At 43.5% G+C, this 27,648-nt stretch overlaps 1 protein-coding gene across 1 annotated transcript; it reads left to right on the forward strand.

The window, feature by feature from the left end:
- Window positions 1-72: 72 nt before the first annotated feature.
- pola1 (polymerase (DNA directed), alpha 1) lies at window positions 73-27,110 on the forward strand. Its single transcript, XM_088363235.1, has 37 exons — window positions 73-263; window positions 669-796; window positions 876-972; window positions 1,039-1,116; window positions 1,189-1,304; window positions 1,421-1,483; window positions 1,556-1,657; window positions 1,729-1,861; window positions 1,941-2,079; window positions 2,191-2,360; window positions 2,429-2,541; window positions 2,639-2,752; window positions 2,824-2,898; window positions 2,976-3,114; window positions 3,202-3,356; window positions 3,423-3,507; window positions 3,581-3,642; window positions 3,828-3,917; window positions 3,990-4,106; window positions 4,176-4,351; window positions 4,431-4,560; window positions 4,632-4,745; window positions 4,811-4,901; window positions 4,977-5,101; window positions 5,183-5,332; window positions 5,400-5,522; window positions 10,762-10,794; window positions 11,017-11,109; window positions 11,217-11,422; window positions 11,496-11,628; window positions 11,716-11,847; window positions 11,939-12,113; window positions 12,213-12,394; window positions 14,784-14,915; window positions 18,723-18,839; window positions 22,237-22,333; window positions 26,396-27,110. The coding sequence occupies exons 1-37, from the start codon at window positions 215-217 to the stop codon at window positions 26,530-26,532; spliced, it is 4,371 nt and encodes a 1,456-aa protein (XP_088219361.1). The 5' UTR covers window positions 73-214; the 3' UTR covers window positions 26,533-27,110.
- Window positions 27,111-27,648: the final 538 nt, after the last annotated feature.

Raw genomic sequence — 27,648 nt, forward strand, 5'->3', positions numbered from 1 at the left:
CTTCTGCCTGTGACGTCATGGTAAAAAAATATTTATACAACACTCCCACCATGTGGAATGTTAGCGCAACAGCAAGTCGTCGCCATTGTGATGTCATTTCCGCCACATGACTTTCCCCGGGAAAAAGACTCGACGCGGGCTTTCTTAAGTCTTGTTATTGTGTTGGGTTCTTCGTTCGAGAGCTGTCAGCGAGTGGCCAAATACGACTAAATTCATGGCTCCGGTGTCAAACCCTGACAAAGACATGGACGCACCGGACGGAGGTGAGTGCAGATTGTTTTAACACTTGTCTTAGCGCGGCTGAAGTGAGTTATCTTGGTCGTTAGCTTACCTATCATACATGCTACTGTGTCTGAGTATAAAGATAATAATAACATTGATTCAATGATGAGGTTTTACAAAATGTGTTTGGCAATTAACTAGGGAAAGAAAAAATGTATCATCGATATTGCCACCTAGTGTTAAATATATTCATATCATAAAATAAATTGACGCGGAATAGCCTCAGTGAGGCACCTGTTCAGAAGAATGTCATTAAAAAAAAAAAAACTCATTTATGTGTATTTTGAATGCACTTGGAAAATTTCAATATTTGTTGGGTTAAAACAACATTTAGAATATTTCTACTGCTGTCAAATCTGATGCGATTTATTTGCTTTCTTTTCCAGACGATGTGGGCGATACCTGTGGTCTGGCCAAGTCTCGCTCCAGACGGGAGAAGAGGGAAAAAGTAGGGAGGAAGTCCGCTCTGGAGCAACTGAAAAAGGCCAAGCAAGGGGAGAAGATCAAATATAAGGTGAGTCATGCATAATACGCAAGAGTTGTAATATGTTTGCATTAATCATAATTTGCGTATGAATTGATATACTTTGCAGGTGGAGGAGTTTAGCAGCGTATATGAGGAGGTGGATGAGGCACAGTACTCCAAGATAGTCCGGGATAGACAAGAGGATGACTGGATTGTTGATGATGGTTAGTAGCCTTTAAAAATATTCATTGATTGCAATATTCTTCTCATGTCTTTCTTTAATCGCTCAGATGGAGTAGGTTACGTGGAGGACGGCAGAGAGATCTTTGATGATGATTTGGAGGATGATGTGGTGGAACAGAAACCTGGTATAAGCATTATTACATCTTACATTCAATCATTTTTTGTGCAGTTTATTAATTCCTTGATTTTATTTGCAGGAAATTCGAGCGCCAAAGGAGCCACAGCAAAGAAACAAATGAAAAAAATAACAGTGGCAAAGCCCAACAGCATTAAAAGCCTTTTCATGAACAGTAATGTCAAGAAGCCAGCAGAGGTGCATTATAGTTTTTATTTTGTGTAGAAAGTTTCATTCTGCTGCTTTAAAAACACAGAAAGGCGCACTCGCATGTATTTTGCTTATCCATTAATCCAAACTGTGACCTCTTGCAGAAAGACGTGGACTTGTCCAAGGATGATCTTTTGGGAGACATTTTACAAGACCTGCACTCAGAGGTTGGTAGTTTGTCAACAAATGCTTTTGACTCAAATTTCCTCTACAAATATGGCTTCCTTTTGCCCACCCAGAAAAGCACCATCTTGACTCCGTCACCTGTGGTGACACTGAAGAAAAAGAAATCCCTTGGATCACCCATGAATCCATTCTCTGTCAAGCCACAGATGTCCAGAGTAAATATTTTAGTTGTTTGACTCTTAGCTGTGATTCACGAGGATGATGTTTGTCACGTCTGTGATATCAGGAGCCAGCCATGGCCAAAACCATCCGTCCACCACCTTCTGACACCCCAAGGCCATCATCCACTTTGTCTCTTCCCTCGAAAAGGCCTCCAGTAGTGGAGAAAGACCCAAAACCAGTTGAGAAGGAAGAGGAAGGTGATAAAAGATGTCCCTATAAACAGATTCATTTTCTTATGCATCTTGGATTAACTTGAGTGATCATGTTTTCCCGTAGTGGCCGATGAGCTGGTGTTCGACTCTATGGACTTTGATGAGCCGATGGAGGTCGAGCCTCCAGAGCCTGAAGTCAGAGAAGAATGTAAAACAGCCCTCTTGGCTCCTGTCAAAGAGGAGCCACAGAACCCCACTCTCCTGTAAGTTTAAAAGAGGCCTCACTATTTTTTTCTTTTTTTAAGTGCAAGAAAAAAATTAACATGAGGTACAGAAAATCAATTGATTGCTCCCATAATTAATTGTGGATGCAGCAAGACAGGAGGCTCATGGGGGCTTGATGATGAAGAGGGTCCAGTCAGTGAGGCTCCTGCAGAGGTGCAGGTGGACTCCAGCAAGTTGCCGTTGGTGGAGGGTCCAGATGGCGAGCAGCTTTTCAGATTCTATTGGCTGGATGCTTTCGAAGACCCTTACACTCAATCAGGTTTAGCACCGTAGACGTATTAGTTGTTTATTTTTGAAACACAACCTCACCCTGTTTTTGTCACGCAGGTGTGGTGTACCTGTTTGGAAAGGTGTGGATCGAATCGGCCCAGGCTCATACAAGCTGCTGCGTCTGTATCAAGAACATCGAACGCACTATGTATATCCTGCCACGTGAATACGTATGTTGCAAATTACAACTATCATAATCAATACATTGTGTTAATTGGAGAAGTCAACAAAATGAAAGTATTAATTGCTTGTGTTTTCACGCTGTAGAAAGTAAACCCTAAGACGGGGGAGGTGTCCGATACGCGTGTTGAAATGATGGACATCTACCAGGAGTTCAGTGAGCTTTCCGAAAAGTTCAAGATCATGAAGTTCAAGTCCAAGGTACTCCTCGCCCATCACCTTGCAGCACAGCATGTGTATTTTTTTGTTTCAAATCTTTCTCTTGGCTTCAGAAAGTGGAGAAAAACTATGCTTTTGAAATTCCTGACGTATCCACGCAAAGCGAATATCTGGAAATCCGCTATTCAGTGAGTAAATGCACATGTGCTTGGATTCTTGTTGCTTTTTTGAAAATAAAAAATGAAAACTTTGCTTGTCTTTTAAGGCCGACTTCCCTGCTCTACCGCCTGACCTTAAGGGGGCAACATTTTCCCACATTTTCGGAACCAACACTTCCAGCTTGGAACATTTCCTTCTCAGTAGGAAGATAAAAGGGCCATGTTGGCTGGACATCAAGACGCCACGTGAGAATAAATATTGTTTGGTTTTCAGGAAATCAACTTATCAATGACATATATAAAACAACAAATATTTCCGTTTGTGTGTGATAGAGCTGATCCATCAGGCCATCAGCTGGTGCAAAGTTGAGGCTCTTGTCCCGAGGATGGATCTGATCACTGTGGTCAAAGACTTGGCGCCGCCACCCATCACGGTCATGTCTATCAGTTTGAAGACCATTCAGAACCCCAAGACTCATCACAATGAGGTCAGAACTGATTGATTGATACTCCTCATTTGTAATGGATGAGTGTATGATGTCGTTTTTTTTCAGATCGTGTCCCTGGCAGCACTTGTCCACCATAGCTTCCACATGGACAAAGCTCCACCTCGACCGCCTTATCAGACTCATTTTTGTGGTGAGCTCCTGCTTCTAGAATTCTTCTGCTAATATGTTGAAGTGAGGATTATTAAATCTATTTTGTCTTTCAGTGGTGACGAAACCTACTGATTGCATCTTCCCTTATGACTTCAGGGATGCACTCAAGAAGAAGGTGAGCTGGCACTGAATGTTTATTTGACATTCTTGAGGAAAATGTGAGGAGTTTAGATTATTGTGGTGAGGAATTCTAAACGTGGATCATTTTATATTCAAAAAAGGTATCTAAATGAATAATCAATTATCAAAGGTAATTGTTTAATTTGATCATCATTAATTATTATTATTTTTTTCTCTTAGAATGCTAAAGTGGAGATAGCCACTACAGAGAGAACGCTGCTTGGATTCTTCCTGGCCAAAATGCATAAAATCGATCCTGATGTTCTTGTGGTAAGCACTCAATTGAGATTTTTTTTGTTTTGTTTATTTGTTTGATTAAATTATCTGACTTTTTCTTTTAAGGGTCATGATATTTTTGGCTTTGACCTTGAAGTGCTACTTCAGCGAATCAACTACTGCAAAGTTCCTCACTGGTCCAAAATAGGACGCCTCAGAAGAGCCAACATGCCCAAACTCGGAGTGAGGATGAAAAGCCCAACGGACATTCATCTCATTTTCGTGTTGGAACTAACGGTCGTTTTGTTGCAGGGCCGCGGCGCCTTTGCAGAGAAGAATGCCACCTGCGGGCGCCTTGTGTGTGACACGGAGATCTCGGCCAAAGAGCTGATTCGCTGCAAGAGTTACCATCTGACTGAGTTGACTGCGCAGGTGCTCAAGATGGAGCGAGCCACCATCCCACAGGAGAACATCAGGAATCTTTACAGGTGTCTTTACATGTCCAACATTCCTGTTTTTTTTTCCAAGACTTGTTTACAAATAACACATTCTAAATTTGCACGGCAGTGATTCCCCTCATCTGCTCTACCTGTTGGAGCTGACATGGACCGACGCCAAGCTGATCCTCCAACTAATGTGCGAACTCAACGTGCTACCGCTGGCCCTGCAGATCACCAACATTGCCGGCAACATCATGGCAAGGCGTCATTCCACTGCGCACACGCGTTGAAAGAATGTTCAATCTTCTAACGACCTCATCCCCCACAGTCTCGTACCCTGATGGGCGGGCGGGCGGAAAGAAACGAGTACCTGTTGCTTCACGCCTTCCATGACAAGAACTACATCGTTCCTGACAAACCGTATTTTAGGAAAATGCAGACGGTACGGCATCTTTTATTTTATTTTTGGACTTGTAAGCATAAAAGACTATTTTCAATATGTTCCAGTATGAAGGAGAAGAAGATGTTGATACTGGGAAAGGGAAGCAAAAGAAGAAGGCCGCCTATGCTGGCGGGCTGGTGCTGGATCCTAAAGTTGGTACGTGTGGATTGGATGATCATGGCTTCTTTTTTTCTTTATATATCGAATTAATAGAAAATCCTCGGTCTCCAGGTTTCTACGACAAGTTTGTGCTTCTGCTCGACTTCAACAGCCTGTACCCGTCCATCATACAAGAGTTTAACATCTGCTTCACCACCGTGCAGCGGGAGGCCTACAGCAAGAAAAAGAAGGCTCAGGTGTGTGCTGACTTTATATTCACTCTTCCGTTATGGAAAGCGCTTAGGTGTAAAAACCACGTGTTGTTTCTATGGCAACAGGACGATGAGGCAGAAGAGATCCCGGAGATTCCAGATTGTAACCTGGAAATGGGAATCCTGCCCAAGGAGATCAGGAAGCTGGTGGAACGACGCAAACACGTCAAACAGCTAATGAAAGCGCCGGACATCAACTTGGACCTTTACCTGCAGGTACGCACCAAGTCAAAGAGATGACTGAATGATTCTCAAAGTTTAAATCCTCCTTTGTCTGTCTCAGTATGACATCCGCCAGAAGGCGTTGAAGCTGACGGCTAACAGCATGTACGGCTGCTTGGGATTTAGCTACAGTCGCTTCTACGCCAAACCGCTGGCTGCCCTGGTCACGCACAAGGGCAGGGAGGTAGGTGCAGCACACCCACAATGAGCCCAATAGTCAGGTACATTATAAATATCACCCACAAGAGGGCGCTGCTACTTCATATTCCTTTTCCCACCACCTCTGCCGCCTTCCCAAATTTTCCATTCACACGTCTTTAACTTGAGCGTTTCGAATGTGATTCCTAAGATAAATATTTGCCTTCTCTAATTTAATGTAAGTATTGTCTAACACCCGCGGCACCAAAATATCCACGTCGAATTTGATCTAATGACTTCTTTCGACACTCGCTAATGGAGCAACATGGGTACGCACACGCTCAGTAAATAGGTGTGAAGAGATGTGTCCTGCGTGACTTCGACGGCTAAATGCGGTAGCGTAATTGAACACTGCGCACGTACACACACTTGTCACATCAGTTGCGTTCATTCATTGAACGTCGTTGGTGGAGGGGTCAGGTGATGCCTCATTAAGTTCTCGTTATTTGCATAATATTTGTTTTTTGTCAGTTTATTTGTGCCTCCAGTCAGTGACATAAAATTTGTGCGTCAGATTGGCTCGCACAGGTGGGATTTTTTTTTTTTCCCCTTGGCGAGTTTATAGCCGGCCGACAATAACTTTTATTGCATTTCAAATGTTCTCGCTTCATTTAGTCAGGAAGCCTTGCCGCCGTTTCCGTTCAAATTCATATTTTCCGTTTTCAACGTGTAAGATGTATTTTAGCGGAAACACTCCTTTATTGTAATTGTGGGAAGGATTTGCTTTATTTGCCTGAATTTTAGCCAGACTTTGTTTTTCTAAATATTCTTTATGACATGTTGCCAGATGGCAACGGCGGGATATGTAGGCTTGGGCAGTAATATAAAGAGGAGCAAAATGAAGACAGTAACAGGAACCCTGAACAATAGTTGTTTCTTTTTTATTGCATTGAAAAGGTGAATGGTGATTAAAAAAAAAAAAATTCACATGACCTCCAATGCAGTGTTGCCTTCTTTTTCCTAAACAAAATAACAAAATATAAGAAATTGAGCAGAATACAGACTAGATCTGTGTTTGACCAAATTGAAGTGATTTTAATTGAGTTTTCTTGGAGCCCTGACATCATATAGCTGTCAGCCAAGCACTTCTCAGTAGTTTCCGACTGCAGCGAGACAGAAAGGCCAGCTGGCATTTATAAGCGGCATCCTGATGTATTTGTGGCTATTGCCGTTTGCCCCCCCGCCCCCCGTTTTAATCGTCACATTTGCACTCTCGTTTGCTACTGTGATTTAGGAGGCTTTTTATTTTTGTAATTGTAACACGCACGCACCTCCATCAAAGTGCAAATCTAAGCCACTCTCCTCTCCCCTGCGGTACGGTTTTGGCGGGGGGACGCGTTCCGTGTATTCATTGATTAGCTCTTGTCTTTCACGCTCTCCTTTTTAAATGCGGTTTGATGTGACGGGACGAGTCAGGTTTCAGAGTTGCTTGAAAAGGAATGACACGCTTTTTGGCCGCCCTTATCAGGATCAAAACATTTTGGTATGTTTGCATCCGTGCGTGTGTATTTGGGTTTAGTGTATTTTCTGAGTGTGTAAGTGCCACCGCCCGAACTCTGCCCTTTGTCGGCGGACCATTTGTTGTGGGCCAACTCTGTCCTGGTATGTGCGGGGTATTAAGGGGTGAGAGGAGGTAGTGTGAGGGGGGCAATGGTATTAAGAGGAAGGTGAAGGTTTAGGATTACACGACGGTGGTTCTGTCCGCAGATTGATGTCCCGCTCAACTATTTTGAGTCCTTTTGTATGCTTGCCAAAGAAGTGTCGACCACAGAGGAAGAGTTATATGAAACGCGGACAACAAGCGGTTATAATTGGCTGCTAAATGCATTTGTCACACCAGAAAAGACATTTATTGTCCAGCGAGCACTGATCTCATGCTTGAAATATGTCGTCAAAATTAGATGTATGACATATATTTAGACAAAAATAAAATGGTAGACTCCGGGATGGTATCAGTTTACTGGTGTTAATGTAATTTGGAGTGTTAATGTTGTGACTTGTTGTAAATTGAGTGTTTGTTATGGGCATCACAAAACAAAGCTTCACCGGATTTTACTTTGCCGTTCATTTTTTTTTTGGAGCAGCTTTCGGCTTCTGATTATAAAAAGTGCGCCGTCCTAATCAAGTGATGTAAACAACGCAGCCCGCTGGCAGCCGCTGATTGGTTTGGAATGCATATTGGTTTGACCTTTGACATTTTGCCAGCCAATCTGACAACCCTTAGCAGGTGTTTGTGTGAATCTGTATGTGTTGACTCCCTAAAAGCCGTGTAATTGAGTCTCTGTCCTTGTGTTTAAAAACAGAGCGACAGGAGCTCGTAGTTGACATTATTGGCCATCCAATAATGCACAACGCAGCTTGGGTAACGGAGCCGAGGGTGCCGAGAGGTCAGAGTGCCGTCAAGGTTAAACCCACCCCCGTGTGAATGTGTGTGCTTGTAATCAGGTCAAGGTAAATATTACCGCCCCCGCTGTCTTTCCTTCAAGTTTCGGATCATTCCTCTTGTCTGGCGAATCGCAAATCATTTCCCCGAATTAGCCACAGCGATCCCGCGAGCGTCTGATCGTGTGTCATGTGTGTGTGTTTTGCGAGCGCGTGCGCCTAAATCGTGTCGGCCTCGATCCTATAACCGCTACTGTCTCCGAATCAAAGAGGTCATTTTCACATTTCCTCGTATTAGAGAGGGTCGTTACAAGTGTGTGTGTGTCTGTGAATGTTTGCGTGTTGGTGTGGTAACGAGGGCTGCAATGTTTCCATGGCCGACTTGTCTCCCCCCCCCTACCTCCACGCTCCCTAAAGAGGTGGCTTTACTCCGGACTTAACAAATAGTCACATGGGAGCGCCGCTGCTATTTTGGCTCCATTAGCTCGCCGTGGTGGCAGACGGTCGAGCGGGACGAGATTTCCACATCCGAACTGTCACTTTGGTAACATTTGATAATGAGGCGATGAGACGAGACTAATGGCTGGGATTTTACTTTACAGCGTGTTCATTTAATGTCCGGTTGAAGGTCTCTTTGAGATGGGAATGAAAGAATGATAAGGAGATTGTTTTAACAAAGGATTTGTCGGTGAAATATTAGCAAAATGAATTGTCAGTTATCAAGCGTTTCATCTTATTGGCTGCAAGAACGTGAAAGAAGTTGTTTTGCTAATTGCTAGCGTACAAGTCAATGGTCTAATTTGAATTCTGACAAATGAATCATTTTCATCCGCCTAACTGTAAATTTGCAGTTTCGACATGAAACATGGCCGTCACACAATCGGCTTTGCCCGTGTCAGCGGCAACGCGGCAACGCTGGAATGTGTCCTTTCCGTCTGTTAACGCCGTATTTTCTAATTGAGTGGACTGCGGCCGCATTGTTGTCATTGTGGAGTTATTTACAACGAACGCCAGCATTTGTGATCTCAGCCGGCGGTATTACATCAGACACGGCCGTGTGACAAACCGACCCGCCCAGCAGCAGGCATGACAACACCGCTATGGCATCTTCTTAGACAGGTGTGTGTTGTTGGAGTGAAGCCCCGGGGTACTTTGGGGTGCATAAATGCTCACATTAAGAGCCAATAAATTTGTCGAGCGCTCATGGGCGGAGCCGACTTTGTATGCAAATGAATACGTAACAGGAGATTGTTATGATGTATTCCGCAACTCATACTTAAATGGCTAATGCTCTTGGGAAAGATACGAATGAGACGTTGATGATTCATAGTGTGTATCTTGGTGTTTTGTGTCAAGATGAGTGCTCACACCATCCGTTGCCCAAATTCCAGCGTCATGGTCAAACGACTTGTCTTACACACGCAGCCCGTTCCTTTGAACGGCCCGCCTCTGCTGGAAGTGACAGCATATGGAAAATGTGTCTAAATGAGTCCCACGCATTATTTACATCAACGCGGTCTCACTTTGCTTTGCCTCACATTGTTGTCATCCCGTTCAGTGACCTCAGTCCTCAATGAGCATAGCCAAATATTGGAGATACCACTACACTTTCAAATTAGAACTACTTAAATCAGAATATTCATTCATTTGCAGAACTGCTAAAAATAAAAAATTCTTCATTTTGTTACTGTCAAATAAATCACACAATAGCATTGCTGTGATGACCCCTGATGAGGACAAACCAAAAGTAGCTACAACTTTACCTCTTTCTCCTGTTTTTGCACCTCCTCTTTTCTTTTTTCCTCCCCTTTGCTCTGGACAGTTTAGGTCGTTTTGACATACTTTGAAAAACTTCTGGGGTCACATAAGTAAATTCAAAGCTTGAGTACTCATGTGCCACTTAACAGTCAAAAAAAGGTAGCGTGGGCAGATTAAATAGTTGAATAGTGGTGATGTATTTCATAAGTCAGAGGGATGAATTAGAAACCGAAGTCAAATGATTTCATTGGATGTTCTCTTCCTTTTTCCTCCTTATCAGCATGTCATCGAGTTGTTTAGTCTGCAAAAAACTTCTAACTAGCACAGATGCTAGCGTATGTGTCCGTGCACGCGTGTCGAGACTTTGACCTTGTTGTGCGGCCTCTAATGGGGGGGAGGCTGTTCTGTGAGTGGCTCAAACGCCCGCCTCTGTCCAGTGGCATGTGTCACCCCATAAAACATGCTTAAGTCCCACTCTGGTTTCAGGGAGTGGATGTACCCCAACCCGGCCCCTTTCTTACTCTGAATTAGCTCCCCGTCCTTGTCCGTCCCCACACACCGCTCGCTGTCGTGGTGTGCATGCGCCGGAGTTGATTGAGGTGAAGATTCCCAGTGAGGGATCACGCCGACTTCTGTCCGGCCTTCTGACCCCTCCTCCTCTCGGGTTAAAGACTCGGAGCTCACACCTGTTAGGATCACTTTGCTCCTTTGGATCTCACACATGCACACAGTGGACAGCCTCCGTTAACAGTCTTTGTCCTTCAGTCACTCCTCGGGTGATTAAGGCCATTACAAGTCATTAGGAAGAAGTGTGTGTGATTGTGTGTTTTTCCCAGCGTAGATGTGTGTGGGTTGAAAAGATGCCTGTCACAGCACGCGCTCATAATTGCCCCCTTAGCCAATTATCGGCCGTTTAAAAGAAAATCACCTGCTCTGCTTTTGTGTCCACACACGTACACTCGCAGTAACTAATGTAGGAAATTAGATTTAGTCATTCTATTGTATGTCACTGTTGTTTTAAATGTCTGGCGTGACTCATTTTGCTCTAATCAATCATTTTTTTGTCTGCATCTGCTCTCATTCAGATTCTGATGCACACTAAGGACTTGGTCCAAAAGGTTGGTGTACCCCCTCCATCCATCCATCCATTCATTTTAATGGCACTAGCATTTGAATAATTCAACAGTAATTGGGTTCCTACTGTGAATCATCTCGGAAAGTCAGAGCAAAAATTAGAAACACCTCTGAAGTATAATGCAGAAAATATCCACATTTTTTTATTTAAATGTATTTTAGATTGCATTGTGTGTGTATTAACTTTGAATTATTGTTCTATTTAGATGAACCTGGAGGTCATCTATGGAGATACGGACTCCATTATGATTAACACCAACAGCCAGTGTATGGAGGAAGTCATGAAGCTGGGCAACAAGGTGGCTGTTGAACCAAAAACGAAGGAAAAAAAAAGAACCCAATCAATACGCAAGATTCCTTTTCCAATATATTATTACATTTTTTTCGTGTGTTATTTTTCCCTCAGGTGAAAGCAGAAGTGAACAAGCTGTACAAACTGCTGGAGATCGACATTGATGGAGTGTTTAAGTCACTTTTGCTCCTGAAGAAGAAGAAATATGCAGCTCTGGTGGTGGAGCAGCATGGCGACGGACGCTACAGCGTCAAGCAGGAGCTCAAAGGCCTGGATATAGTTCGGCGAGATTGGTGTGACCTGGCCAAGGAATGTGGCAAGTACGTTGAAGTCAAATCAAACAAAAGCACCATTTGAGTTGCCGGTACAAGTATTTCTCCTCTCCCGCTGCAGCTACGTGATTGGTCAGATCCTTTCAGACCAGAGCCGTGACATCATTGTGGAGAACATCCAGAAACACCTAGTGGAGGTGGGAGAGAAGGTCGCCAATGGAGACATACCTTTACAACAATACGAGATCAACAAGGTAATCAACATTTGGTATATTGAATAAAATTCCATTTTTCATGACCTTCCTTATATTTTCACCTCCACTTTGTGATGTTCTCCTCAGGCACTGACCAAAGATCCTCAGGACTACCCTGATAAGAAGAGTCTCCCTCATGTCCATGTGGCTCTGTGGATAAACTCCCAAGGTGGACGCAGGGTCAAAGCTGGTGACACGGTCTCTTATATCATCTGCAAGGTGTGTTTTTTTTAATTTAAGGCTCCCAATGTATTTTTTTTCCAATCAAATGTAATGATCATTTTTGACATTTTTATTTTTTTATCTGCAGGATGGCTCCACATTGGCAGCCAGTCAAAGAGCGTACGCTTTAGAGCAACTCCAGAAGCAAGATGGTCTCAGTCTGGACACACAGTACTATCTGGCCAATCAAATCCACCCGGTGGTGTCCCGAATCTGCGAGCCCATCGAGGGAATCGACGGCGTGCTCATAGCCACGTGGCTGGGTAAAATAGATCTTCATGTTGGGATGATTCTGCTGCTTAGCCTCCAAAACGTTTCCGTGTTAGTTAACGAGTACTTATTCGCCTGCTCGGTGACTTCAGGTTTGGACCCGAGTCAGTTCCGATCTCATCAGCAGCACCAAAGAGAGCAGGAGGAGGATGCCACTCTTGGAGGGCCCATCCAACTGACCGACGAGGAGCGCTACAAAGACTGCGAGAGGTTTACGTTCACCTGCCCTCAGTGCGAGAAGGAGAACATTTACGAGAGCGTATTTGAAGGAGCCGTGAGTTGTTTGTCTTCATTCTTTATGCTACGTCAAATAGTTTAGTTTCAAAGCACATTTTCAGTGAGGTATTAATTGAACATTCTTTATTAATGTGATCGACACGCCGTCACACTGAGAGTTGTCTAGTATTTTGGTAAGCTAATTTAGCAACATAAATGAGATATTTAAAGAATTCCCTTCTGCGAATATCACTTCAAAAACATGGTGAATAAGAAACGAATATACCTCAACGGTGATACTTGAGTCAAGACGATAATAAACCTAATCTGGATGAAAGCCAAGCCGAAGAGATAGGTAACATATTCTTTTAAAGAGTGACACACTCTCATGTCCTGTGATGAGAGTTCTAAGTGGCTAAAAGCAGCCTCGTTGTGATACTTGGACCAGAGCAACACCTAAAGGATGCCGAGGATGCATTCCATCAATAAATGTCAAGCAGATGGTCAAGACCCTGTCGAGATTTGTGGCTAATAAAAAACAAACTCTTGAAATCATTTCTGAAAATAGCCAGTATCCATTGCAGACCGTTTCATCGCTCTTTAGTCCTGGCTAACGCGGACACCTATGTAACAACAATACGGCCTGCTGCGCAAACACAACTTGTGCTGTGTGTGTCCAGCTTGGGCACACTAAAGCGTGTTCAATTGAAATGCTAAAGACATGATTGTTTTTTTTAATCATTAGTAAGGATTTGGACGTGTGAAATTGACTCCGAAACAGCTCAGCGGTGATTCATAGTGCAGTCACCCTCTATATTGTGTCTCTGCCTGTATTTTTAGACAGCTGCCTGGCTCCAATGCGGACTCTGTTTTCATTGGCATAGTTTGGACACCACAACTTGAAAAGCTTCTCCTCAACCCCTGACGCTCTGTAGACACAAACATATGCGCAGATCCACCATTTGTCAGGCCAAGGTTATGTGCGCACTATCAGCTTTTAATGAGGAGGAGGGCACACAGCCTTTTCTTGTCTTCCAGTTCTCTAATAAACCTGACATCCCCCCGTATCCTCTGGCTTAAACAAATTAAGTCTTTCGGCCATATTTGGAAAACACACAACATAAATAAATAGCCAAGTCTTCTTTCATGTTCAAAAATAATCATACAAGTACAATTATAGGACTTAATTATCCACGATATGTCATATTGTTTTGTTCATGTGAGTCACTGATAAGATGGTAAGTTAATTAGGGTGAACATGGTCTAACAGCTCAGCGAGAGGGGAGGACAGATGGGCCTTGACACATCGCCAGGGATCCTAGGAGGAGGCGGTGACAGATGATGGAGGACAGACAGGGGAGGAGAGTTGTTTGATGAAGGTGGATGGGACGGCAGGGATTTCCCCCGAGTTCACTTTTAGCGGCGCGGCCAGTTAAATCAACATGCACATTATCATGCCGCAGATGAATAACAGTCATCTGACATAGTTAACCGTTTTAAAAGGTTGACGGGCGCTAACGTGTGCTTTTAAAGGCAGAAGGAGGCTCGGATGTCAAAGATATGTTCTTCGGGTCACGTTGTAAGCCCCGCGCACAAGATTAATTGCAACTCCTCTGCAAGCCTGACATCAAGACGAGTGTTTCATAGTTTTATTTAATTGCGCCGTCATTAAAGAGCTGGCAAGTAAAGTAAGGAGGTGCATAATTTTGTTTGGGGGTGGATGTCTGTTATCAGAATGAAGCGAGCGAGTTAAAAAAGTAGCAGGGGAAGAGGTCATGTCGAGAGGAGAAGGAATGAAACAAAGATGGAGAGACTTAATTCATTGAACCGCATTTAGGGGAGTCAGGCAGTTGACACGAAAGTATAAAAAGTCTTTGTTTTTTAAAAAAAAAAAAAAAGTCCTGATGTAGGCTGAGTGGGGGGGTGTCAGTCTGCATGTGACTGTCTTTGAAAGCTTTTCTTTGCTGCTGTCAATTAAATTGAGTTTGAAATTTAAATGGGTGTTTAAATCAGTTCTATTTTGTCTAATTGTTAGGCAGCGTGTTGAGTTGACTCGCGTAAGCCTCAGGAGTCCACCACCTATTTAAAATGGAAATAAGTCACGCTGCTGTACTATTCCTTTTATTTTTAAAAGGGAAGTCAACCTGAAAATGTTCTTTACAATAATATGTTGTTTGCGCCTCCACTAGTCTAAACACGGCATTCAAATTAAGCAGCAAAAATTCCCGGGGGTGGCCATTTTGCCACTTGCTGTTGTCTATTAATAATGACACAACCAATCACGTCTCATCTGTTTTGTTTTGGAGCTGAGCCGTGCCTGACAAGTGTGATGTCATATTTTTATAGACAACAGCAAGTGGCAAAATGGCCGCTACTTTTTTAAGACTATTTTAATTCATGTTGTTTTTGCCTTTTTTTTAATTGAAGTGATCTCTATTGTCTTTCAGGGATCAAAGTTGGAACCCAGCTTTTTGCGATGCTGTCACGTGCCTTGTGGCGGCCGCCCGATTGACTACGCGTTCAACATCAGCAACAAACTGCTTCTTGACATTCGACGCCACATCAAGAAATACTACTCTGTGAGTATTTCTGTTTGCGGTCCAGTACACCCGTGTACCCTTGCCAATGATAAATCACTGGAATTTTTCACACACCTACCGTCTGTGGGGCCTGGAATCCATTTTAATTTCAACTAGCTTGACTTGCACAGCGCTGCAAGCCACTTTTATCTTCAAAATGCTGCTCATTTGAATCTGCATTGTATTTTTCCCGTGAATGGGCTTCATTTGATTAAATAACGGTATGCATTTCGTTGAACAAAGATGTATTAAATTATTCCTCACATGTGAAAATTGAGGCAGCCCATGCAGTAATGGTAAGGGAGGCAATCAAAAAAAAAAAATACTGTATCGGACAAAAGAGAAGCGAACCCCAGCGGGGGCACTGCGTTGACATTTTCCACGAAAGAGCACATTATGCTTGCAAAAATAAGCGAGCACCAGGTGTATTTGTTTGGATCAGGAGCCATGAAAATACTCAAATGCCAATTTATAACTTTTGAAAACCAAAAGTGTCCCTTACCTCACCAATGTGTAATTTTTACAGTATATTTGTTCGCGTTGGTTAATGGAAAATCAGCAGTGACAAATAATAATACTTTAACAATGTGACATTTAATCCAAATTTTAACCCAATTATTTAAAAAAAAAAATCTGGATGGCTTATATTTGCCAACTTCTTTGACTATAAACATGAATGGCTGCTATACTCACTTGGTGACTTAATGAATTAAATGTCACAACTAAATAGCGCTAAGTAGCTATAAAAGACCTCGTACTTTTAATGATGGTCAAGTGTGTTTATACAGAAACTCCATTTATGAGGCAAAAGTGTTGCAGACATAATATGCCTGCACACACTCCTCTTTCTTTCTCTCAGGAATCTCTGGCAACTTCTGGACCTGAGAGATTGGAATGCACTGTCTGTAAAAGTGCATGTGTGTATGCGTTACTCTCCCACAGTGCTGAACAGAAATCAATTATTGGGGTGAATGTGTGGGGAACGAGTCCCTCTCAACTCCTTTGTCACAATGTGTGAAACAGCTGCTACCACCTCACACAGCAACACATACACAGAGCAGTGATGGCTGAACTGCAGTGGACACAGCACACACAGCGGGGCAATGAAGAGGGGTAATATTGTGTAATTAAGGATTCCTTTCAGACCGAGGGAGAGTTCAAATAGAGCTGTTTGTCTGGCCAGAGAGGCAAAGCTTCGCACTTGTTTTTTTGTGTGTGTCTGGGGTCACTAGGAACTTGTCTACCTTTGTGTTGGCATCCTCAACCACAGCGACATTAATCATTAGTGAACCCCCCCCTTACTCCCCGATCATTATTAATAAACCTGTACCCTGAGAATAGGCAAACCGTTTTTTCCTTCTCCGGCCCTGCTGTCTTTTCAAAATAAGAGATTCATTGAACCACCTTTCATCTTCTTCTTTAACCCCTCCCGTCAAAGCACCGTTGCCATGGCATTTAACAAATTATTGCAATTACCCTCAAAGTGCGGGTCGCCCCTGGAAACCGGCTGAGGGGCAAGACAAGAAGTGGGGAAGGGAGAGAGGAGAGGAGAAAGGGTGAATGAAGACAGGAGAAGGTGATAATCCTGTTTCGAACAAAAGGTCAAAGTGTTGAATTGAGAAGCTTTGATTAAGCGGGGTGGGTACAAAGTGGAAGCGTTTGAGCTCTATTCAATGTGCTTGTGTGAGCTTAACTTTGTGTGGGGCTGCATGTGTTTGGAAAGTAGATCGATTTTTAGGTCTCTGCGACTAAAGCTGCCAATTTTGCCAGCCGGGTGTTTGTGGTTTTGTGTGCAAGTGGGAATCCACCGGTAGAGGAATCACGCTGGCTTCATGTTAATAATAACGCCAACAAATAGCGCCTATTGTCATTTTCACTGATTTTCCGAGGTTGAAGATTTTTTTTTTTTTTACCTGTCTATCCATAAGAGGCAAAGCACACATTGCACACCTGAAAACTCAGGTAGGGAATCATAAATAAAAAATTAACGTGACTTAATCACGTTAAAGTTCAAACAAATTTGAAAAGCATTGATTTTTATGATCGAGCTTTGCTAAAACGCCACACAAGCCGTTCAGGAATACTAAACTGAAATTTATTTTGGTTTGACAATTCTTGACAAGGCGTTTGCTACTATACACAATGTCAATTTAAGAAATAAAAACAGTCGATTAAATAAACAAAGTCAACTAACTTTACATTCCTCATATGTCGTATTTTTTATTGTTTGCTTCGGGAAGTACAATTTTCTTCTGTTTGAGTGATCCTCTGGCACATCTAAAGACATAAAAATCAATTCAGCGGACAGGAAGGATTTTGATGAACAGCTATTTCCGAGGACCCTGCCGAGTCCTGCTCTTTCCTTGTTTCGTTAAATTATGTAGAAGTCATTTTGACGTCCGCATGCAGTATGTCATGCATCCACTCATGTAATTATGCAATTATGGGCCTTTATGCCACCGCCCACATCAGACTGTACACCTCCACTCCCAACTCTGGCAAAATACCTTGATTAGATGGCACCTCTCACACCTCTTTGCTTCTCTCATAGATTCAATTGAACTTTACTTTTGAGATCGTTTCCAAATTTCATCATCGTTTTAACTCGAGGCTTATTTTTTCGAAGCTTTGGGAGGAGTGTTGAAGTTGCAGGTGCCGAGGGGGTTTATTTGGACTTAGTGCATTGAGGGAAGGAAGTCCGGGCATTGATGACTGTGGTTCTTACGCTCTGTCATTAGTTGGGCATTAACACCTCCCCCCCCCTTCCCCATTTAGTAATAACAGGGCATAAGAAGCTAATGGGGGTGGGTGGGCTCCTTGTAGGAGTACAGGCCTATTGAAACAGGCAGACCACAGCACCTGTCCAGGGTTACTAACTCAACCCAGCTCGGACCCCCCTCCAGCTGCGGCTGCCCGTGGAGCTGCCTGTCTGACAAGTGCACAAGGAAAACATACATTGTATCCATTTTTTCTGTACCGCTTGTTCTCATCATTTAGGGTCATTTCAACCCCTAATAGTCTTCAAAACAACACGCTGAAGATTTTGAACAAATCATATTCTAAACTGAATTATGATTGCCCTTGTAGCATTATTGGAGGCAGCAGGATTTTTTTTTCTAACTCTTAACTGTGGATGTCTACTGTGTCCAGCAGGCGTTTGGCAGACAGCAGGACAATTCTCGTAAGAATTCCAATAATAACTCTTCTTGTATCTTCACATTCGTTTTACAATACACCAATCAATCTCAAATTCCACCTCCTGTTGTAACAGCTGTGCTCCGTTTGTGTGTGTGTTTTTTTTAAGTGAGCTGGTTATATTTTGGAGATCTATAACTTGTTTCTGCAGGAAGCGTCACGTTTATTTCCGGCACTCCAGACTCGTAACTATTTTGAAAAAAAAAACATGTCCCCTTTCATGCACTTAAAATATTAAATTGTGTAGCAGATCTATAAGCATTCTTCTCACACAATAAAGAAAACCACTCAAATCCAACAAGTACTCCACCAGGCAACATAACAAACAAAAAGTACTGGATAAAAGAAAATGGTGTTGGACAATCTCAAGACAAGCTAAACACCAAGAGCATCAAGCTGCAGTATTTTTAGAAGTTCAGCACACCCGACTGAAATTAATCTACTGCCTGATTGCCCAAGTTTGATTTATTTTGTCACATTGATGGGTCTTCTCATTCAACCTATGTGTCCTGCCACTTATTGAACATAATACTTGCCCCTGAGAATCGTTAAAAGTGCCCATCACTGAAAAAAAATGTTGATTATAAATTGATGTACGTGTGTCTATTTAAGGGCTGGTTGGTGTGTGAGGACCAGGCTTGTCAAAACAGGATCAGGCGCTTGCCCATTGCTTTCTCCCGCCATGGACCCATCTGCCCAAGCTGCAGCAGAGCGACCCTCAGGCCCGAGGTAACGCACAAGAACCTCGTCACACAAACGCACTCTAATTATTGGTGGATTTATCCAGATGGTGGTGCTGTGGAGCTGAAAAGTCTCCACATGAAGGGTACAAATATCTATTGATCAGTGTTATACTTCATTTCAACGTGCACCATATAATAAGACTTTCTATATGCTACTCGCTGGTTTTGGAACTTCATGCTAGCCACCGTCTGAATACTTTGACCACTGGATGTAACAACACTCTCGCTCTTAACTTGAGTGTGACTGTCCAGTCTGTCCCACTTTTTTTTTTTTTAACCATTGCCCCCAACTCTCCTGTCAGTTTTTTTTCCCCCTCATTTTTTTTTTAATCCACTGCGCTCAATGCTTTGCTGTCTGTGACTCTGTGGCGACAGATTGTAAACCACAAGCCCAATTTCTGCTGTCACCGTAGCCACTTAGGAGGCTGTTGGTGTACCTGTGGCACTTTAAACTGTAGGCTGAATAAAAACTCTCCCCGCGCTCACTCATCCATCCATCGTCTCCACCACGAGTGTTGCAGACTCTGCGTTTTACCGTCTCCCGAGCGTAATGTTTAGCGCCACACTTTGTCATTCCATATTACTCAGAAGGCTAAAGAAGACGGTCAGCTGCAGTATATTCTCAGTTGACAGGAACTTTAAGAAGACAATCACTTTCTACAGTAGATAATAACGTTATTAATACAATTGATGAGCCAGAAACACAATCAGTTTTTTTTTGTTGTTGCTGCAGCCACCACTGGAATATAAATACACTTGTTGATGGCTCTTTTTTTTTCTGTTTAGCATCATGGTACATTTCTCTTCCATCCATCTCACTTTGCCTTTTCCTCCTCCACCATAACTGGCTGGACACAGATTGAGAGTGTGATCTGATCTCCATGTAATGGGAGAGTAATAGGCACTCTGCCTTGATTGGTTGGTAATTTGCAGGAGTTATGCACAGGTGCAATTTGTAATATTTTCAGTAAATTAAATTTCTTTCTCTTCTCCCTCGCCGTTCCTTTCCATCGTCGGCTACCACCCACATACCCGCGCGGCGCTTAACTCGAATAGCCTCTTTTTTTTTTTCTTCCCTCCACACCCTGTTTCAAATCTCTCCTGACTTTGCCTTTCTTTTCCCTTTTATTCACCGCTTTCTTGCCCCTGCTCTTTTCTTTTCACTTTCTTTCCCTCCCCTCCCTCGTTAGCTCTCCCACTTATTCTCGCCTCCTCCTCCACCAATCCCCCCTCGCTTTATTGATGTACGCTCAGGCGCCCATTAGAGCTCCCTTTTTCCCTCTAGTGGAAATTGCACCGTGTTAATTTTCACACAAATTACGGCAATAGCAGGTATCTCTATTTGATACATTATAGCGGGAGCAATCAGAGATAATTGAGTGCCTTTCAGAGGGAGACGGCTGCATTCAGCGCCGCCTCAAAGCTGCTCCATTATCGCCTAATCGCTCTTTAAACACTGAATTTTGCCGAACAAAAATTCTTGTCATAATTTTGCTTAAGTGTATTTGGAAATCACAGTCCTTTGAGCGAGGATAATTGAAATCAAATCCCTTTCACTGGAGCTGACATTTCTACATTTCTCCCCAATTGAAATTAATTTCAAAAATTGGGCATGAATATCTTCAAATAGCAGGCAATTATGCCTTTCAATATAGAGAAATTACCGGTGCTGAATGGTTGGAGGCTTGCCGGCGAGAGCACCAGTTAAATGCCTTTGTTTCCCGTCGTGTTTGCCTAGTAAAGATTTACATATATTGACTCATTACCGTGTCTTGTGAAGCTGATCAGCGCGACTAGCTCGTAAACGCTCATTGCATCGCTGAAAAAAAAAAGTTAAAAAGCCCACCCGAGTCACAGATGAGGGAAAAATGTATGTTGGTCTTTCGTCGTCATCCAGGCGTCCTCGCTTGCTGCTCGCTCGCAGCTGCACTCGCGAGGCGTCGTGGTTTGAATACAATGTTCGTCGGGAAATAAAATGTGCTGACACGGCCTTCGTGTCCACTCTCGATGTGGTTTTTGGTCCCCGCAATCACGCTGTCGCGGCGACTGCATTTTCATTAATTGATTTAAGTAAGACGCACAAGTTTTTGGGACGTTATTTTTTTTTGAGCAACTCGAGAGGAGTTCGAAATGATTCAGGGATCCATTTATGAATCATATTTTTCCTTATGACATTTCTTTTTTCTTTAACTGTTGTTTGCGCATGCATTTGTGGTTGGGATGGGGGGGGGGGGGGGGGGGAGACAAGTCAGGGTATGGCGAGGAGTGGGTGGGGGTCCTGCGTTCCCGGGAGAGAGGCAATTTCACAGCTGGTTTGCTCCTTAGGCAGTCAGGCTGAAAATGCTGCAGATTTGTGGAGCAAATTGAAATGGTGTCAGAGCGGGAACAAAGCGGCGAGCTGAATGACGAGGCGGCGGCGTGTACGTGTACGCTGAAGAAAGGTGGGGTTGAGGTGCTCCAAATTCAATAACAACCCTATAATATTTTAGCCACGCCTTTCTGACACCTGTCAATCAATCAGAAAGCTGCAATTGGCTCACCTATAATCAGCATTATATTTGAATGTGTGTGCGTCTATGTTCTTGCTTTACCGCCACCTTAGTGCATGTTTTTTTTTTTCCCTTTCACCGGCATGTGACTCCGCTTGCACAACCTTGGCAACCGGTAGCGACGCTCCATTATCGGTCCTGCATGGTTGGGTTGTTGGCGAAGCGGCGCATCAGTGGTCAACAGCTGTGCGTTCCCTTGACGGCCATTAAACACCTCCGTTCCCCCTCACACACACATATTGAGTCACGCAGCTACATTAGACGCTCTTGCCACTTGATTATGCCGCTGCAGTAAAAACTGAAATTACAATTACGCCGGTGGTCGATTGGCAGGTATAATGGGTACACGCTCGCTCCGACGGTGACACGCAGGAATTGTCGGGGGATTCGTCCTCCCGGCGGTAATAATAAAGCACTCTGCGCACACCTGACGTCGGCGTGGGGTCGGGGCTTAGCGCGCCCTCTCCAGCGTAGCGGGGAAATGCCGATCCAATAACTGCAATTAAACATGCCGTATAATGGCTAATCAAATTGACAGCCTTGGCGCTTCGCGTCCTCGGCTCACAATGGCGTATCACAACAAACTATTATGAGGGAGGGTGCTTGGGGCCTGATCCTTTCTTCTCATTCTGTTTACCTCATTCTTTCTATTTTTACCCTTTCTTTCCTTCGTTTACTCAACTCACCCGATTGTCAGTTAATTGCAGTAAAGAAGCAAATTTGTTTTCTTGCGTCGCACAGGAACCGCAAGATGTTCCACCGGTTTCTCCTTCCTCAGTGTTTTCTCATCAATACGACAAACTTTTAATGTTTTTTGTCGGCATCTCTTTGCAGTACTCGGAGAAGGCCCTGTACAACCAGATCTGCTTCTACAGGTTCATCTTCGACTGGGATTATGCAGTGACCAAGTTACTACAGGGAGAAGAGAAATGTAAGTACACACACATGCAAAGAAACACCATGGATGCTACCATCGTACATCCAAGTGCCATCTTATTAAATGTGAAATCATTTTGAAAATATACATCATTGAATGTAGCTATGGTGGTAGCACCCATTGCTCCGCCATCTCGTTCCTTTTTTGCTGTTTGTGTACGGGTTCTGCTTTGAGAATCGAAATCGAAGCAGCGAAATTGCAGTTTGAATTTTGATGCCCCCCCCCCCCATCAGCGATTGCTCACAAATGTTGTAAATGTAACATAGCATTAACAATCAATGGCTCCGAGTAAGCCTGTTACTCAGGCTGCACTTAAAATATTCATCATCGGTGCCCCGTGCGCACACGGACGACACGCACCCGAGTATGGGCATTGTACGTGGGGAAGGGGGGGTTAAGGACATTCATCTCCTCGAGTCAACAGCCCTAATTTAGGAGACGGATTCAATCACACACACGTACAGAATGCAAAATGCTCCAATCACTGGGAGAACGGCGGAAAGAGCCCTCCATCTCTCCGGCTCCCCCAGCCAGCCCTTCCCCTCAGTGTCCACCTTTCCCGCTCGCTCTCGCTCTCTCTCTTCGACAGGCACTCGTTTGGCTGTGTTGATTGAAAACAGGTTTTAGATTTGGAGAAATGATAGGGGAAGTAATGGGCGCGCTGAAGAAAGGATAGCCCTTCTCCTGTAATGGGACATGGAGCGTATATTTCCCCCCTTTGGTCTCAAATAGATGCTACTCCAGTCGCCGGGCGCGCTCGGGAGGCGGAAGCCGCGAGGCCTCTTTACCCGTAGTTCTCCCTGATTGATGTCTCTTGATTAGGAAGGACCGCTCCAGCAAGTGATTTATTTATTTGATTAAATATTTATGTATGTATGTATGCCTGAATGCTCGGGCAGGAGTGAGACAACAGAGGTAAATATAACTTGTAATCAGCAGATGACCACTCGGATGATGGAAGGCGCTAAAATAAAGGGATTGGGACCAGTGCGGGGCTACTAACGTGATTATAGCGCCCCACTTTTGCTTTCTTATTATATTTTTGTTCAAGCCGAGATGCAGGCAATCATTGCCAATCACTTCTTGACTCGCCTCCCTTTTATTTTGCCGCCACTTATTCTTCCGGTGTTCGCTCTCGTATTGTACCTCCCGACGCAGCATAATAGAACACCTTCTGTAAGAAGCCGGCTTTGGACCGTTTTACAATTGCAAAGCGAACTTGACGTCAAATGAGACGCCAAATCATATTTCAGAAATTCAGATCCTCGAAACGGAGGGGTCACCAGGTAGCCCCCCCCCCCACATTCATAACCACTTGGGCCTGTTCTAAACATCACCTGTGATGGAACATTTCCTAAGAATATTGTAGCATTAATGTTAATGTCTTTGTGATTATTGAACTGTCAGTCTTTTTCCAAGAATTTTTTTTTTGCTTATGAACACACGCGTATTCATGCTGATCAAAAAGTATAGGTTTAAGATGTTCTCCTCTGTCCTGTGGCCATAATACTACACATTACTGCATTACTCACCTAGGGGCCGGCCACATTGCTCAGATTACAGGGATGACACATGCAATTTTGTATACTGTCTAGCTTTTTGTTGAAGAATGTGAAGTTGGCTAAAAACACCCCCAAAAGATTTTCGTTCCTTTTTGTGCTCAGATTTTGGATTTAAAGGCCTTCGTTTAAATTCCGTGGCCATTTCTGTATTTTTTTTTATCTTAAATTTTTAGCTTCATTCAAATGTATCTGGATTTGTTTGTACGTACGCTCAGCAAGCACAATAAATCGTATTGTCGTCGAAAGGCCGCGGATAGAACACGGAACGAGCGACGTCTTATCTTCGCGCGCGTGTCGTTTTTGTGCCTGATTGCTGCGGTTGAGTAAAACATGGAGGTAATTTCATCCGCGGCAGGAGAGCTCCTAATAGATTATGCACACACCACCGGCGCCCGCTCGTGAAAACACGACGCCCGTCTGTCGGCATCTACGATTTCCAATCATTTCTTGTCCTCTTTGCATCTGTTGCATCTTTGAGTGTGGGCAGCCCATAATGTCATTTGGACGCATTGATGAAACCAAATTGTCTTTGAGCTGCACTATCTGCATTTGGTTCAACCCCCTCCTCCCTTCCCCTCTCCGTTCTCTCCAACTCCTTGTCTTTCCTCATCCTCCCTTTCCTTTCCACGTCCGTGGGTGCGATTGTCGAATCAATTATTCATTCTGTGCAATTACACTCACACAAAGAAGTTTCCCCCGTGCTCCGAGTGGTGATTAAATTAACTGCTATTCCAGCTGCCCGCCACCACCAGCCTAATAGAATATTCATGTAGGCGGCCGACACGATGGCCGATCTCCATTAACTTCATCATGTTCACTTAATTACAGGCTTGTTATTGTATTTACACCTAGTTAGAGCGTGCGGAGCCCTGACGTCCTCGCGCCCACTGCTGCTAAAGCCTGCGCCGCGGCTGTGTGGCGACACCTTAGTTAAAGCCAAGATAACCTCTGATATGCTCACTTTGCGCGCCCGTGTGTATATGTGTGTAGACATTTTTGTAAGGGTAAGTTCAGTGTGTTTGAATGAGCAAGTGTGACAATCCTGTTTTGGTGGTTTTACCATTCTAACAATTATTATTATTATTATCATACAGACAGGCTTAATAATTGATTTGTTGATCTGTAAGAATGCGGTTTCTATTTAAAAAAAAAAATCACATTATTCTCTAACGTTTGATAACTTCAATGGCTACACAGATTTCTCCATCAACCAAGCCCAAAAAGCATCTTAGCAATAAAATTCTTCTCACTAGTGGATAACCGCCACTATTTGATGATTTCATCTCCACTTTCCAGACTTATCTGTTATTTGCCTGAACTCCTCCTAAACTTGTTCTCCATTCTATTTTTATTCCTCTTTTAAATCCTTTATCTATTCACCAATGGTGATTGAGGCATCAGTGAGAAAGGAGCGAGGGGAGGGAAGAGCAATGGTCGGGGGGGGTGGATGATTTTCTAGCTTTTTAGAAATGATGACATGATTGCTTTGGCTTGATCATGCATCATCACCCCCACCCCCTTCTATTACCCAGCTAAATAGACTCGTTTGTGTCTTCCTTCTCTTCCCACCATCCATGTCCCTGTTAGTATGTTCTCGTGATACCTGCCGATGCCGTTGAAGTCAACCGCGTCAGGTGTGTGTGCGTGCGTTTCTGTGTATCTAACCTTTGTTCTCCCTGGCCACTCAGTAGGCTTCTATTTATACAGCACAGCACCCACTAATGTAGCAGGAAGACGGAAGAACAAGACAGGAGATATGGGCCATATGGACAATTTGGCCACGTGTGTTTACAGTGCAGGCTTCTCGAAATCCATTACCTCCTTAAGGGTCTCGTATTTACGGTACCTTTCTGGGTTAATGTGTTTAACACACACTATTTGTTACCACTACCTCGAAAACAATTCCGAAAACTGTTTGCGATTTAATGACGTTAAAATAAGTTTGTTCTTGGTGTGAAAGTGGAGAAGACTATAAATTGTAATCAGAAAAGAAGCAATATGAGATTTTTGACTTCCACGTGAGAACGGTGTAATCAGATGAGCCTCGGACCCGATATGTTCTTGATTGCCTTCCTTTTTGCTGCGCCATTTTACTTCTTAGGTCAGTGTGCCATCACAGTTTTCGACACTTGATGCACACTCCTCACTTTAGCGCCAAAATGTAGCCAATGGCGGCCATCCTGTCTGCCATGCGATCAGTCATCTCACAGTGGCCCACCTGAGGGGATAACACGCGAGGTATCGACTTAACGCTCTCACCGGACTATATCGATCTCTTGTTCCTCTGTGCTCGCGCCGCCATCGAACGCTCGGTCCAATTGTGTGATCTCCATCCCGACCCGCAAAGTGATAGCATTACAGGGAGATAGCAAAGCATCTCCAGGTAAATACCTACTCTCTAGGTTTATTATTCGCCACAGTTTTATGTTTATCATGATAATTGAATGTAACAAAGACATCTTTTTTTTTTATTTCTTCTTCTTCCCCCTTTTAGCTCGTGCCGGCTGGTATAACAAAGAAAAAGATGTGTACCGGATTCTGAAGGAAGTGCCGGAGAAAGCGCTCACCGCCAGCGGCTACTCGGAAATTAACCTGGCCAAACTCTTCCAAGCCTTCTCCTCCCTCAAGTAAAAATGCCAGGTCGTATTATATTCCTTTGTTCATCTAATGGTTCTGGTAGACATTTTAAAGCCAAATCAATCAGCCTTTTCATGTATTGACCTCCATCATCCAGAGGAAAAAAAGGCGAGTAATGACATCTAAATGACTACTAGACTGTGTGTGTACAAAAATGACTTCTCTCCAGAGAAACTCCGTATTGTCCAAAAGGCCCTAATTAGATAATAATAGCGACCTCAGCCACTCCGACTACTGGATGCCTGAAACCAATGAACACTTGTTCTGATTACCTCCATTCATCCTACTTGTGAGTGCGTGTCACAAGGTAGGATGATAAAGGATCCAGGAGTAGACTTAAGTGAGGGGGGCCCACACGTGTTGCCGTGCCATCACTCTTTTGTCTCGGTATCGAACAGCAAATTTTCTCCTGCGCCGCTTCTGTTTAACTGTTTTCACGCCGCCCGCAACTGTTTTTAACGCTTGTCATTTGCTGCCCGGTGTCGTAATTACTCGACTCATTTGTATCGTCGTTTTGATATTGTTGAGACGCTCTTTAATAATGAAATAATAAAAAGATTCTTAAAAATGTGTTTATTTTGACATTTGTGTTGCTAGACGCTGCCTCTGTTTGACATGCTAATGCGGCTTTGTTTTGAGTGACACAAAAGACATTGACGAAAATTGTTTATGGGACCACCGCAACCGCAATAATAATGATGATAATACTGAATTAATACTCGTTTGGTATTGTCAAGGTAAAATATTTTAATTCACCCATTTTTATCAATCTCAGGGGCGACCATTTTGTCACTCGCTGTCGACCAAAAATGACAATACGTGCTCTGTCATTTTCAATCGACAGCGGGCTACAAAATGGCCGTACCCTGAAATGAATTAAAACACCGAAATGATGTCACGTGCTCAGCTAACGACCAATCACTTCTTAGCTTGTGAACGTCACATTGTTTGTTACCTGAGCTCGTGTTGTGAAAGATGATAAAGTTCTCAAATTCATTATAAACCAAATATTGCCGTTTTACCGCTGAAAATGGCTAAATAAGTCAAGTATCTCTTTAACGATGACGTACATGTAGTTATTCCGCACAATCGGTTAAATTTCCTATGCTG

Source organism: Syngnathus floridae, chromosome 20 (genome assembly GCF_059516105.1).
Source record: "Syngnathus floridae isolate MCC-2025c chromosome 20, RoL_Sflo_1.0, whole genome shotgun sequence".
Taxonomy (NCBI): domain Eukaryota; kingdom Metazoa; phylum Chordata; class Actinopteri; order Syngnathiformes; family Syngnathidae; genus Syngnathus; species Syngnathus floridae.